Source organism: Macrotis lagotis, chromosome 6, assembly GCF_037893015.1.
Source record: "Macrotis lagotis isolate mMagLag1 chromosome 6, bilby.v1.9.chrom.fasta, whole genome shotgun sequence".
In the NCBI taxonomy this organism is placed as follows: Eukaryota; Metazoa; Chordata; class Mammalia; order Peramelemorphia; family Peramelidae; genus Macrotis; species Macrotis lagotis.
This window is the reverse complement of record NC_133663.1, coordinates 185,294,150-185,305,390: the sequence shown is the minus strand read 5'-3', so window position 1 is coordinate 185,305,390 and position 11,241 is coordinate 185,294,150. Positions and strand designations below refer to the sequence as shown.

Below are 11,241 nucleotides of genomic sequence, written 5' to 3'. Positions count from 1 at the left end.
TAAGATAAAATATATAGGATTACAAAGGAAACCAATTATATTGAAATATAGTTAAAATATTTTTACACCAAGTTAATACATACACGGGAAGAGATCTCCTGCATTAGAGAATTTTGTATGAGACACTCAGGATATTTGAACATGGAAAAGGGAATCTATGTTGACAGGATCATGGGAGTGGGAATAAGATAGATGACTGTCACCATAGGAAGGAAGCTCACTCCCATTCTAGACAATAGCATCTTGGGCAAAATCCTAGTCTTACCATTGCAATTTCAATTCTGTATTCATCTATCAAATATATAGGCTGGATAATCTGCCAGTTCCTTCAGAGAGTCCTATGGTTCTAATTCTCAGAAATTAACTCACAATATTGATGTGGTTCCCTTTGGTAACACACATGGGGTTAAGGTGGTCTTCTGAAGACATTGTTTCTACCTTTCATACCTAACCCAAAGTAGTGACTTTTAGGAATTGCTGGTTGGGTTATATAAGAAATGGTATGAAAGGCACAAACGGACCTGGTTGGGGTCTTTAAGGCCTAATCACAACATCAGGAACTGCTTGCATTACTCAAACAGAATCAATATCACCCACAATCTTATAAGAGATAAGCAATTGTTATTCTTATGGGAAGAATAGATAAAAAATGCTGGAAATCAACTAAGGCTATAATCACCCTGGGGAGTTTGATTGGGATCACTGTCCCATCTGGGGATAACCAGGCACAGTTGGAAGTTTCCCTTCAACTCCCTTTAGGATTGTGAGATCCTAGTGTGTAGGAACTGCTTTTGCCATACTTTTATTTTTTTTAATCTTCAGTCCTTATGCTTGTGGACTTGACTTGATTTCCCCTAATCACAGTTTGTCTGAGACATCCCAAGCACAGTCTGAGGCTTTAGGAATTTCTGTAGCTGCTCTGGTATATTTGGTTGGCTTGATGCTGACTGACCCCTAAGTCCACCAGAAATATGACTAGAAAATGGGAGTGTGAATTCTATATTTTATGTGCCTATAACAATGAAATTCCTTTATGTAACCCATCCATGACCTACCCTAAGAGGTAGCTGGACATCTTCCTGATTTCAAATCTAGTCTCAGACACTTATAAACTGTGTGACCCTGAACAAGTCACTTAGCCCTTTTTGTCTTAGTTTCCTGAGCTAGAGAGGGAAATGGTAAACCATTCCAGTATCCCTGCCAAGAAAATTTCACTAAAAGTCAGATGCAACTGAAATGACCAAGAAACAAAATGACCTACCCTACGGGACTTTCATAGTTGGCTGATTAAATAAAACATTGACAAAGAAAGCAAAGAAAGCAAAAAAAAAAGACCATATTAATACAAAACTTTTAATTTTGTTTTAAAATGGTATGTCTTATAAAACATTAGGATACTTTAGATTTATTCCAAAATGTGATGGGATTTCTAAAAAAAACTATCCAAGTTGGCAAGAGTGAAGTGAGAATGAGCTGTCTAGACAGGAATTTTCTCACTTCAAATTGAATAAGAGAAAACTGATGTCAACAGCAAGCCAAAAGGCAAGTAAGCAATTTAAGAAGAATCTGAAGTGGAATCATAATAATGATATTATTCAGAGAAGCTATGGAGTTATACTGAATCTTCCCTTTTGAGACCTGGAAACCTAATCATGGATTAAAACCACAGAGGAAGAGCATGAAATATACCCCAAAGTCTACAAGAAGATCACTTGATTAGAATTTCTTTTAATAGGGAACTATCCTATAGAGGAATACTTGGCTGGATGAGAAGAATTAAAAAAGGGAACTGACCACTGCTTCAAACAAAACCTCACTCAGTTCTGCACAACTTTTGTTGTTCTCATGGATTTTTTTATCCATCCAAGGAAGGAAGTGACTTTTGTGTAGATTCCATATTTTCCCTTCCTAGCACATCCTTCTCCCCAACTGACAATTCCAGTGACAAAATAAGTGTCCTTATACTTGGTCACATGTGGGCCACCACTGTCTCCTTCACAGGCATCTTCAAGTTTGTTGTCATAGCCAGCACAGAACATGGTGTTGGTGATGAGCTGGACAGTGGACAACTTGCAGGTGTTGCGATCGACATAGGGGACCGTGAGCATCTTGAGTGTAGGGGAAACACGGCCTTTCTCATGGATGCGCCCAAAGCCACTGACAATGCCTGTCTTCTGATTCATCAGAACTTCTTCAGCCCAGTCCTTTTCTGGTAAGCAGGCAGGAGCTACATTCCTTCGGAACCGGATGGGTGTCTTTAACTTGATGAGAGCAATGTCATTGTTATAGGTATTTTTGACAAATCCTTTGTGTTTCAGGACCCTTTCCACTTCATGGGCTTCTTCATTGCCATCTTCGATTTCAGTGTTCCGCTCTCCTATGAGGGAATGATAAGAGTCTATAAGTCTGTATTAATGTAATTTTATTTAGAAGACTTTTGTAATCATGTGGACTTTACTCCCTAAGATAATGATAGTAATGGGCAACTTTAATTAATTTATTTATGGAAACTGGGGTTAAGTGACTTGTCCAGGATCACCCAGCTAGCAAATGTTATGAGTTTGAGGCTGGATTTGAATTCAGGTTCTCCTTACTCCAGTGCTGGTGCTCTTTCTCCTCATGTACGCTATCTTTTTGATCCAATTAAGACTACAAGTTCCATGAGGGCAGGTATTATGCCTTGGCTAAACTTTGTGTTTCTTGTAGGGTATATTGCAACAGATGATAGGCATTAAATACACATTTGTAGAACTGAATTAAGTAGAGGAATGTTTCAACATAGTTAAGTACAAGGGTAGAGTTTTTTATAGCATTTTTCTCACAGAGATTCTATGAAGGGGATAATAAAGATGTTACTACCCCTATGTTATGGATAAGGAAACTGAGGCATATAAAGGCTTGTAAGTAATTAAATAAAGGATTCAAATTCCAATTTCCTGACTCCATGTCCAGCACTTATTTTTTTCTTTTGATTTTTTCCAAGGCAATGATGGTAAGTGACTTGCTCAAGGTTACACAGATAGCAATGATCAAGTGTCTGAGGCCAGATTTGAACTCAGGCCCCCCTGACTCCAGGGTCAGTGCCCCCTGAAATTATTTTATATATGGGAAAATGGAGGATCAAAGAGTCTAGGGGACTTTCTCCAGGTCACATAACTAAAGAGTTAAAAGGGTCCCATGTCCATTTGTATTATGTTAGAATAGGGATTATAGCGAAGCCCTGACTTTGCAACCTACAAACTAGATGACAAGTCTTTTCCCCTTTTTGAGACTTAGATTCCTCATCTGTTTAATGAGAAGGTTATGTTGTTGCTCAGTCACTTCTGATTCTTTGCAATCCTTTTTGGGATTTTCTTGCAAAGATCCTGAAGTGATTTGCCAGTTCCTTCTCCAGTTCATTTTACAGATGAGGAAATGAAGGCAAATAGGTGTAAAGTGACTTGTCCAGGTTCACACGGCTAGTAAGTGTCTGGAGTCATATTTGAACTCAAGGAAAATGAGTCTTCCTGACTTTAGGTCTGGCATTCTTTGCATGATGATAACACCTAGCTGCTCTGAAGATTCCTTCTAGTTCTAAATCCTATGATGCCACCTTATATTTCTTTTGTCTCTTCCACAATGCTGAGTATAAGTCCTTGGTATGTAGCTTATTGATTCACTTAGTCAACTAATAGTTAGGCTGGCTAGAGCTGAGTTTGAATCCTGCCTCAGATATTTATTAGCTGTGTGATTCTAAATAGGTGGGTTTTTGGGGGAGGGTGCAAGGGGGTGGGGATAAGAATAATTTCAACATTAACTTTTTTTTTTTTTTTTGCAAGGCAATGGGGTTAAGTGTTGCCCATGGTCACACAGCTAAGTAATTTTTAAGTGTCTGAGGTCAGATTTGATCTCAGGTCCTCCTGGCTTCAAGGCCAGTACTCTATCCACTGTGCCACCTAACTGCCCTGAAGTGGGTCTTCTTGACTTGAGTGTCAGTTCGTCATCTATAAAATGAAGGTAATAATAGCACCTACCTCACAAGATGGTTATGAGGATCAAATGAGATATCATGTAAAGTGCTTTTTAAACTTTAAAGTGGGAAGGTATAGGAAGGAAATACACATTTATATAGTACCTATTTGGTACTTTAAAAAAGAAATATTTTAGTAAAAGCGCTATATAAATTGTGTTATGTAAAAGTGCTATTATTTATATTATCATTTACAGAGATATCAAGCTACTTGGTGCTATAGAAGAAGAAAATTTTAACTAAACAATTAGCAACCAGCCAGCCAGATATGGTGACCTATTTCTATGATACTTGCTCCTGAGGAGGCTAAGATTAGTGATGAGTTTGGGTGTTCTGAGCCCCAAAAGGAGTACACATTGAACTCAGCTCTGATATGATGAATCTTGAAGAGTGGAGGGTCACTAGGCAGTCAGTCAACATTTATTAATTGCCCACTCTTTCCCAGACATTGTGCTAAGGATTGGACATACAACAAAATACAAAAGAAAGTTCCTGTTCTCAAGAGGCTCACAGTCTTGGAGGAACAAACTGTCCCAGGTCAGAAAAATGGAGCAGGCCAAGGCTTCCATGCCACCAATGTTAGAACTGAACCAGATGCCTGTTGCACATGTAGCCTGAGATGGGAACCCAATCTCAAAAAACCCCAAAACAAAACAAACAAATAAAATAAAACACACAAAAAACCAATTAGAAACAAAAGATGAATCTCAAACCTCTGCCAATTGTTGATGACTTAAGTTGACTTGTGTGGTTGGCAAATTATTCACCTCCTTCTCCATCCCTTAATACTGCTCATTTAACTTCCCTTTCCCCAGAAAACAAATAGGGGGTAGTCATATTGTCTTAGAGCTAGATGCATAGTAGATATTTAATAAAAACTTGCTAATTGATCAAAACAGTAGAAGAGAATAATATTTTAAAAAACAAGTAGATGAACAGTAGACTCAGAGTCAGATGATCTGAGTTTTAAGCATGGATTCCAATTTTAGCTGTGCCACTATAAGCAAGTCCCTAAATTCCCATTTCCTCATCTGTAAAGTGTGATTATGTATCAATTGCATAATTCACAGGATTATTAGGAAAATATTTGATGATGTTCCCTCCACCCCATCCCCACTCACTTCCTTTAATCTAGACCCATGATTTCATCCATATGGAGAAATCCCAGAATGGGGAAGTTGTCTGTCTTTTCTAGTCCTAGACAGGTGCCTGGGGCCACTGGGAGTTTAAACAACTTCTCCAGGGTCACTTAGCTGTCAAAGGTGTCAAAGTGAGACAATCTCATCATCCTGACTCTGAGAATGGTCCTATGAAACATTGCCTCTTGTAATCCATGAAACACTTTATATATATATATATATATATATATATATATATATATATATATATGCGATGTTATAAGTGAAAGAAAGTGAGTTGCTTTGGAGTTAGCTTTAAATTTGGATACCCACTTGTGAAATGAATGCTTATGTGAGAGAGACAGAGACAGAGACAGAGACAGAGACAGAGACAGAGATACAGAGAGACAGAGACAGAGACAGAAGAGCAGAAGAGAAAGAGACACTCTCAAAGAGACAGAGAGAGAGAGAGAGAGAGAGAGAGAGAGAGAGAGAGAGAGAGAGAGAGAGAGAAGGGAGGGGAGAGAAAGGGAAAAGAGGAGAGGGGCAAAGGATTGACATAGAATGACAGATAGTTACAGAAAGAGTTAAAGGCAAAAAGAGGTAGAGCCAGAGAGAAACAGAGTTAGAGACAGAGAAAGTTCAAGTGAGCTAGCATATGGACCACATTTAAAATGGTTTTGGTGGTTGAACATTCAGATTCCAGCTTCAGTTTAGCTATATGAAGCTATTTCTGAATTGTAGTTTTGTTTTTAAACAATCACATTAAAGAGCTCTGATCTGTTGCTTGTCCTTCATTCTCCAAGAAGACTATAAAAACAGAAGTGATGGCAGGACAAGCAGGCCATCTAGACCTAGAGGCCAAATATGAATAAGGATGACAAGATGGAACTGGATGCGAGGCATTCATAGTTCAATGGCTTGCCTAAGATCCCACAACTAGAAAGTGTCAAGTGTCTGAGGCTGGATTTGAACTGAGGTCCTCCTGACTCCAGGACTGGTGTTCTAACCACTGCACCCACCTAGCTGTCTCAGTGCATGTATACATGCAAGTGTATATAGAAACATGCATATGGACATAGATACACTTTTTTCATTGATAGTGTGGGGAACATTTGATATAAAATTTTTTATCTCATACAGATCAGCCAATTCTATGTAATATATAGCCTGGAGCAATGAGAGGTTTAGTGACATGTCACATGAGTCAAAGGTCAATCTTCTATCCACCATGCTGTACAGTCTCTCACACTAACATATATTTGATTATTTTTCATATATAAAGATGGTACTTAAGAACCATACAGATATGAAAGCCAACAAGGAAAATAATATTCAGGAAAAAGATTTACCAGTTAGATGTAGAAAGTAATTCCTACTTTCTTTTACACCCCCCCTTCTCTTTCCACAAATCTTTTGTAGAATATAAGCTCCTTAAGAGTATAATATCTTGCACATAATGGGCATTTATTACGAACTTGTTGGATTGGATTGTAAAGCCATTTACCATGAATGATTCATAGTCATTGCTCATAATCTCTTCAGTCATTGAGGTGACCCACGAAATGTAGTCACTTACCTACCAACACTTGGAATCTCTTCGATGACGACATACAGTGAGCAGCAGAAAGAACATAGTACTCATTCAATATTGTGCCTCCACAGAATCCTTCTTTGTTCTCATCTATGAGAAGAGCCTATAAAGGAGAAAATCATTAACTTCAAAATAAAGGGCATGAAAGGGTGGTTGCAAATGTTGTCAGATAAGATCCCTGAGTGACTTGGTTTTATTTAACTGTTTTAATTGGTAAGGGGGAAAACACTCATTAGGGGGATATATCCAAAGATTACTGTGATGAAAAACAAAAGGTATCAATAAAATTTTATCTAAAAATCAGAATAGAATATACACTTCTTGAGAGCAAGGACCATTTCATGTTTATCTTTGTATCCCTGAAACCTAGCACCAAACAAATATAGAATAGTAAAAACGTAATAATATGTGTATGCTTGATTGATCAAAGAGAAGGTTGCTGAACGCAAAAATCCTCATTCCTCATGAAGAAAAAAAAAAGAAGCAGCCCTGACTTTGTCTGTCTCTATGTGATTAGCACACCAGTTCTTATCACAAGCCTGGCACATACTTAATAAAAGCTTATTGATTGATTGACTTGTATTTATAAAGTCATATGAGTTGAAGGCGTTGTAGTCCCCACACTAAACAAGTCATGGAGGATTTTTTGAATTAAAATTGTTTTCAGTTACAGAATTATAGATAATTTGAAACAAGTCTGTATCAAAATTTATGAAATCATATGGGGTAGAGGGATTGTATTTTCCATACAGAATTTTTTAAATTAAAAAAGAAATCACAGATAGTTTGGAACAAGGTATGGGCAGCAGGTGAACTGAGGGTCTATTGATTGAGCTGAAATCTATCCATTCCTTTTGGTGGGAATTTATGATAAAGTGGCTCAAGGACTGAGGATAAGCAGGAGTATCCCATTCAGTTATCAGCTGTTGTAGGTGACCTTTGAGGATCCTATTATTCTGGCCTCCTGTGATTCTAATCTAACTGTACAATCTGAGACTCCTCACCTCACTTCTAGACTTTTGCCATAGCTTCCTCATGAGCCTCCCTGACTCCTGTCACCTTCCTTTTCTAATCCATTAAATTGACAATTCTCCCTAAAATGCCACTTTCATCAAGCTATTTCCTAATGGCAAAACTCAAAGTGATTTGTTAGTTAATTGTACTGATCTGAATGCTTTACCCCAAATCTTCCTGAGTGAAGCCTATCTTTAGAAAATGTTGTGGGAAGAATAGGAACTTTCCCCCTACTTCTTCTTTCCTTTTTTTTTTTTTGCAAGGCAAGGGAGGGATAAAGTGACTCGCTCAAGGCCACACACCATCTAGCTGCCTGCCCCCCACACCACTTCTTTAATATGTTCTCCGAATCATGAACTAGGCAGATTTCATGATTTTTGAGGAGGTAGAGGAAGTTTTTAATCTATGTAGTGTAATTTTAGGGCATTAGAGAGGTTGCAATGCTCTGAAATATTTAGGCCTCTCAAGTCACAGGGTCTAAAGTTCAACTATAAAAGATTAATCTCTTTGTATTTCCCTTCCTGCTATCTGTCTTTAAAAGGCAAATATTCTGGAAGGGGTAACATTAGATTGTTCACAATTAATGAAACAGAATATTTTCTTCTTTTATCTGTTTTTCTCTTTATAGGAATAGCATGAGGGCTTGCCTTGGGGAAAAGATGCTAAAAAAAAGGGGAGGCAGAGGCACTAAAGATAAACTTCAATTCATTATCTTATAGTTTTGCCAAAACCTCAGAACTAAGAGTTTTAAATCATACTTTTTTTATCAAAAGGCAAATAGCTCATATTTCCATAGGGCTTTACAATTTATAAAACCATCACAAGTACCTTGAGAAACAGGTAAGGCAAGAATTATGCCCCCCCTCCCCCCACCCAGCCCTAGCATATGGAAACTAAGGTAAAAAGAGTTTTAAGTGCCTTGTCTTATGGCACATAGCTGGTAAACTGTGGAGACAGGACTAGTAATCTTTTTTTCCTACTATTTTAGCCATTTACCAATAAATACTTGAATACTTCAACTATTTTCATGAATTTGTGTTAATTCTATGTGAATCAATGATTATAAAATACTCTGAAAATACAAACTATTAAAGTCTTTAATTACTAGAGTCTAGCTAACAACTTTTTAACATTTAATTTTAAAATTCTAAACCCAACACCAGAAAACAAAAAAATAAAATTAAAGGAAAAGTATCCTATACACAGTTACCACTCAAAAAAAAAAGAATTTTGAGTTAAATTGAATCTGTTTTTTTAAATAGTATAGCACATCCTATATGCTACTTTCAAAACTGTCCTGTTTGAACTTCCTTCTGAATTTCCTTCTGTTCACTTTTGTTAATCTTTTTTTGTGATTTTTTTTTTTGCAAGGCAATGGGGTTAAGTGGCTTGCCCAAGGCCACACAATTAGGTCATCATTAAATGTCTGAGGCTGGATTTGAACTCAGGTACTACCTGACTCCAGGGCCGGTGCTCTGTCCACTGTGCCACCTAGCTGCCCCCACTTTTGTCAATTTTTAAAAAATATGTAAAGATTTTTTTTTTATTTACCCATTCTCTCTCTCTCTCTTCCCCTGGGGTGGGGTGGGGAAACCTTTTCTGCCCATTTGAAAATTGAGAGGAAAAGGAGCGGCTAAAGAAAAAAAAAAGAAAATTGAGAGGGAAAAAGTCTTGTAACAAATAAGCATAGTCAAGCATAGAACTTAAAAAATAGTCTCAACTCATAATTTGTTCTTATAATGACCATCTTTCCAAGTATTTGAAAATACTTTTTCTCCTGAAAATGTAAGTAATGACATTTTTCAAAACCTTAAACTGACAAAATTTCTATCTGTTGAGCATTGTTTTCTAATGAAAATTATAAGTCTGTCATCACTGAACCCTATGTGATTAATCAACTGTTAGTACCATTAGTAAAAGTTTCTACCATGTCCTTTTTGTCCTTCCCTTTCCATTTTAAACTGTTCATTCTCTACTTGCCTTCTGTAATGAACACAATTAATAGCATCTTCCTAAATACCATTGTTTCCTAAAACTAACACAGTCTATCATGAAAAATCACAGAATAGTAAAAATAACAATAAATATCAAAAATTGGTAAATAAGTGAATTTTAGAAAATTTAAGTCAATCTCCTCTTTGTGAATTTGCTCTTGTTCTTTCTGTCTGGACAGTCCTCTTTCACCAGCCTTCCAAGTTCTGCCTATTGAAATCTTACTCATTCTTCAAGGTCCAACTTGATTACTACCTTCTCTATAAAGACTTTTCTTATATTCTCAGTCAGAAGTGATCTCATTCTCCTTTGAACTGCTAAAGCAGGTTTTTGACTTTTTCTACCTGGTGAGGTTGTAGTAATGAAATCTTTTCACAAACATTCACATTATATAACTGTGCTATTATATGATAGATGGCATATGTGTATATGTGTGTATGTGTATATAAGCTAAGTGTGCATTTGGTGTTGTGTTATGATCACTATGATCACTATGGAATCTGAGAGATGTCCATTTATCCTGATCAATATCTTGCCACTGGCTCCAAAGGAGAAAGTGAGACTGGAGACTTTGCACAGCCCTCCCTTACTTAAATCCAATTTACTTGCAAGTCATGGTAACATCTTGCTGTCATGGTCCTCTTTGAGAACGAAGCCAAATAACAAAATCAGCAAATTTCTCTAACCTATATAAAAACAGGCTGTCACTTAACTGAGCAATCAAATAACCAAGTATGAAGGGCAATATGTATTTTGGGCACCAGGTTAAGCCAAGAGCCCAGTGATTACCATAGGGGATATTCAGTACATTGATTCTGACTTTCCTCAAAGGCTGTAATTTCCCCCTTTTTCAATAGAGGGTATTCTGCCTTTATACTCAACTTATTCTCTCTCATCTAGCAGAGCTCTTGAGTTCAAGAATGATCTAGAAGTATGATATAGGCTATACTTCAAAAATACTTAAATTAATTACTCTCCTTTGCTCAAAATCCCACTGCTACATTTGACAAGTCTGATCAAATGACCTCATTCCTAAGATTGAAATGGTTGAATTGTGATCAGTTGCTGAAAAAAAAATTCTGAGAACTGGTTTGAGTATGGAAATGATGGCCAAACTCAGGAAAATTCAGTTTTAATGACTTCCAGAATATGTTTCTTATTTATGGGCCACTAAAGAAAAATTGGAAGAACTCTGATCAGTGCAATGCTAATCCATCATTCCAGGGTTCCAATGACAAATTGTGATATCCACTTCTTTTTTTTTTTTTTAGGTTTTGTTTTTTTGCAAGGCAAATGGGGTTAAGTGGCTTGCCCAAGGCCACACAGCTAGGTAATTATGAAGTGTCTGAGACCGGTTTTGAACCCAGGTACTCCTGACTCCAGGGCTTTATCCACTGTACCACCTAGCCGCCCCAATATCCACTTCTTTACAAAAAGGTGATAGATTCAGAATACAGAATGAGATATTTTTTGAACATGACCAATGAGAGAATTTATTTTACTTAACTATTCAT

At 37.1% G+C, this 11,241-nt stretch overlaps 1 protein-coding gene across 1 annotated transcript in view; it reads right to left on the bottom strand.

Moving 5' to 3' along the window:
* Window positions 1–1,712: 1,712 nt before the first annotated feature.
* Window positions 1,713–11,241, bottom strand: part of F10 (coagulation factor X) — a 29,533-nt gene continuing 20,004 nt past the window's right edge. The window contains exons 7-8 of the mRNA XM_074192079.1: window positions 6,707–6,824; window positions 1,713–2,377 (exon numbers count right to left, since the gene is read on the bottom strand). Coding sequence (XP_074048180.1) covers window positions 1,818–2,377; window positions 6,707–6,824 — 678 coding nt within the window. The 3' untranslated portion in view covers window positions 1,713–1,817. The remainder of the gene's footprint in view (window positions 2,378–6,706; window positions 6,825–11,241) is intronic.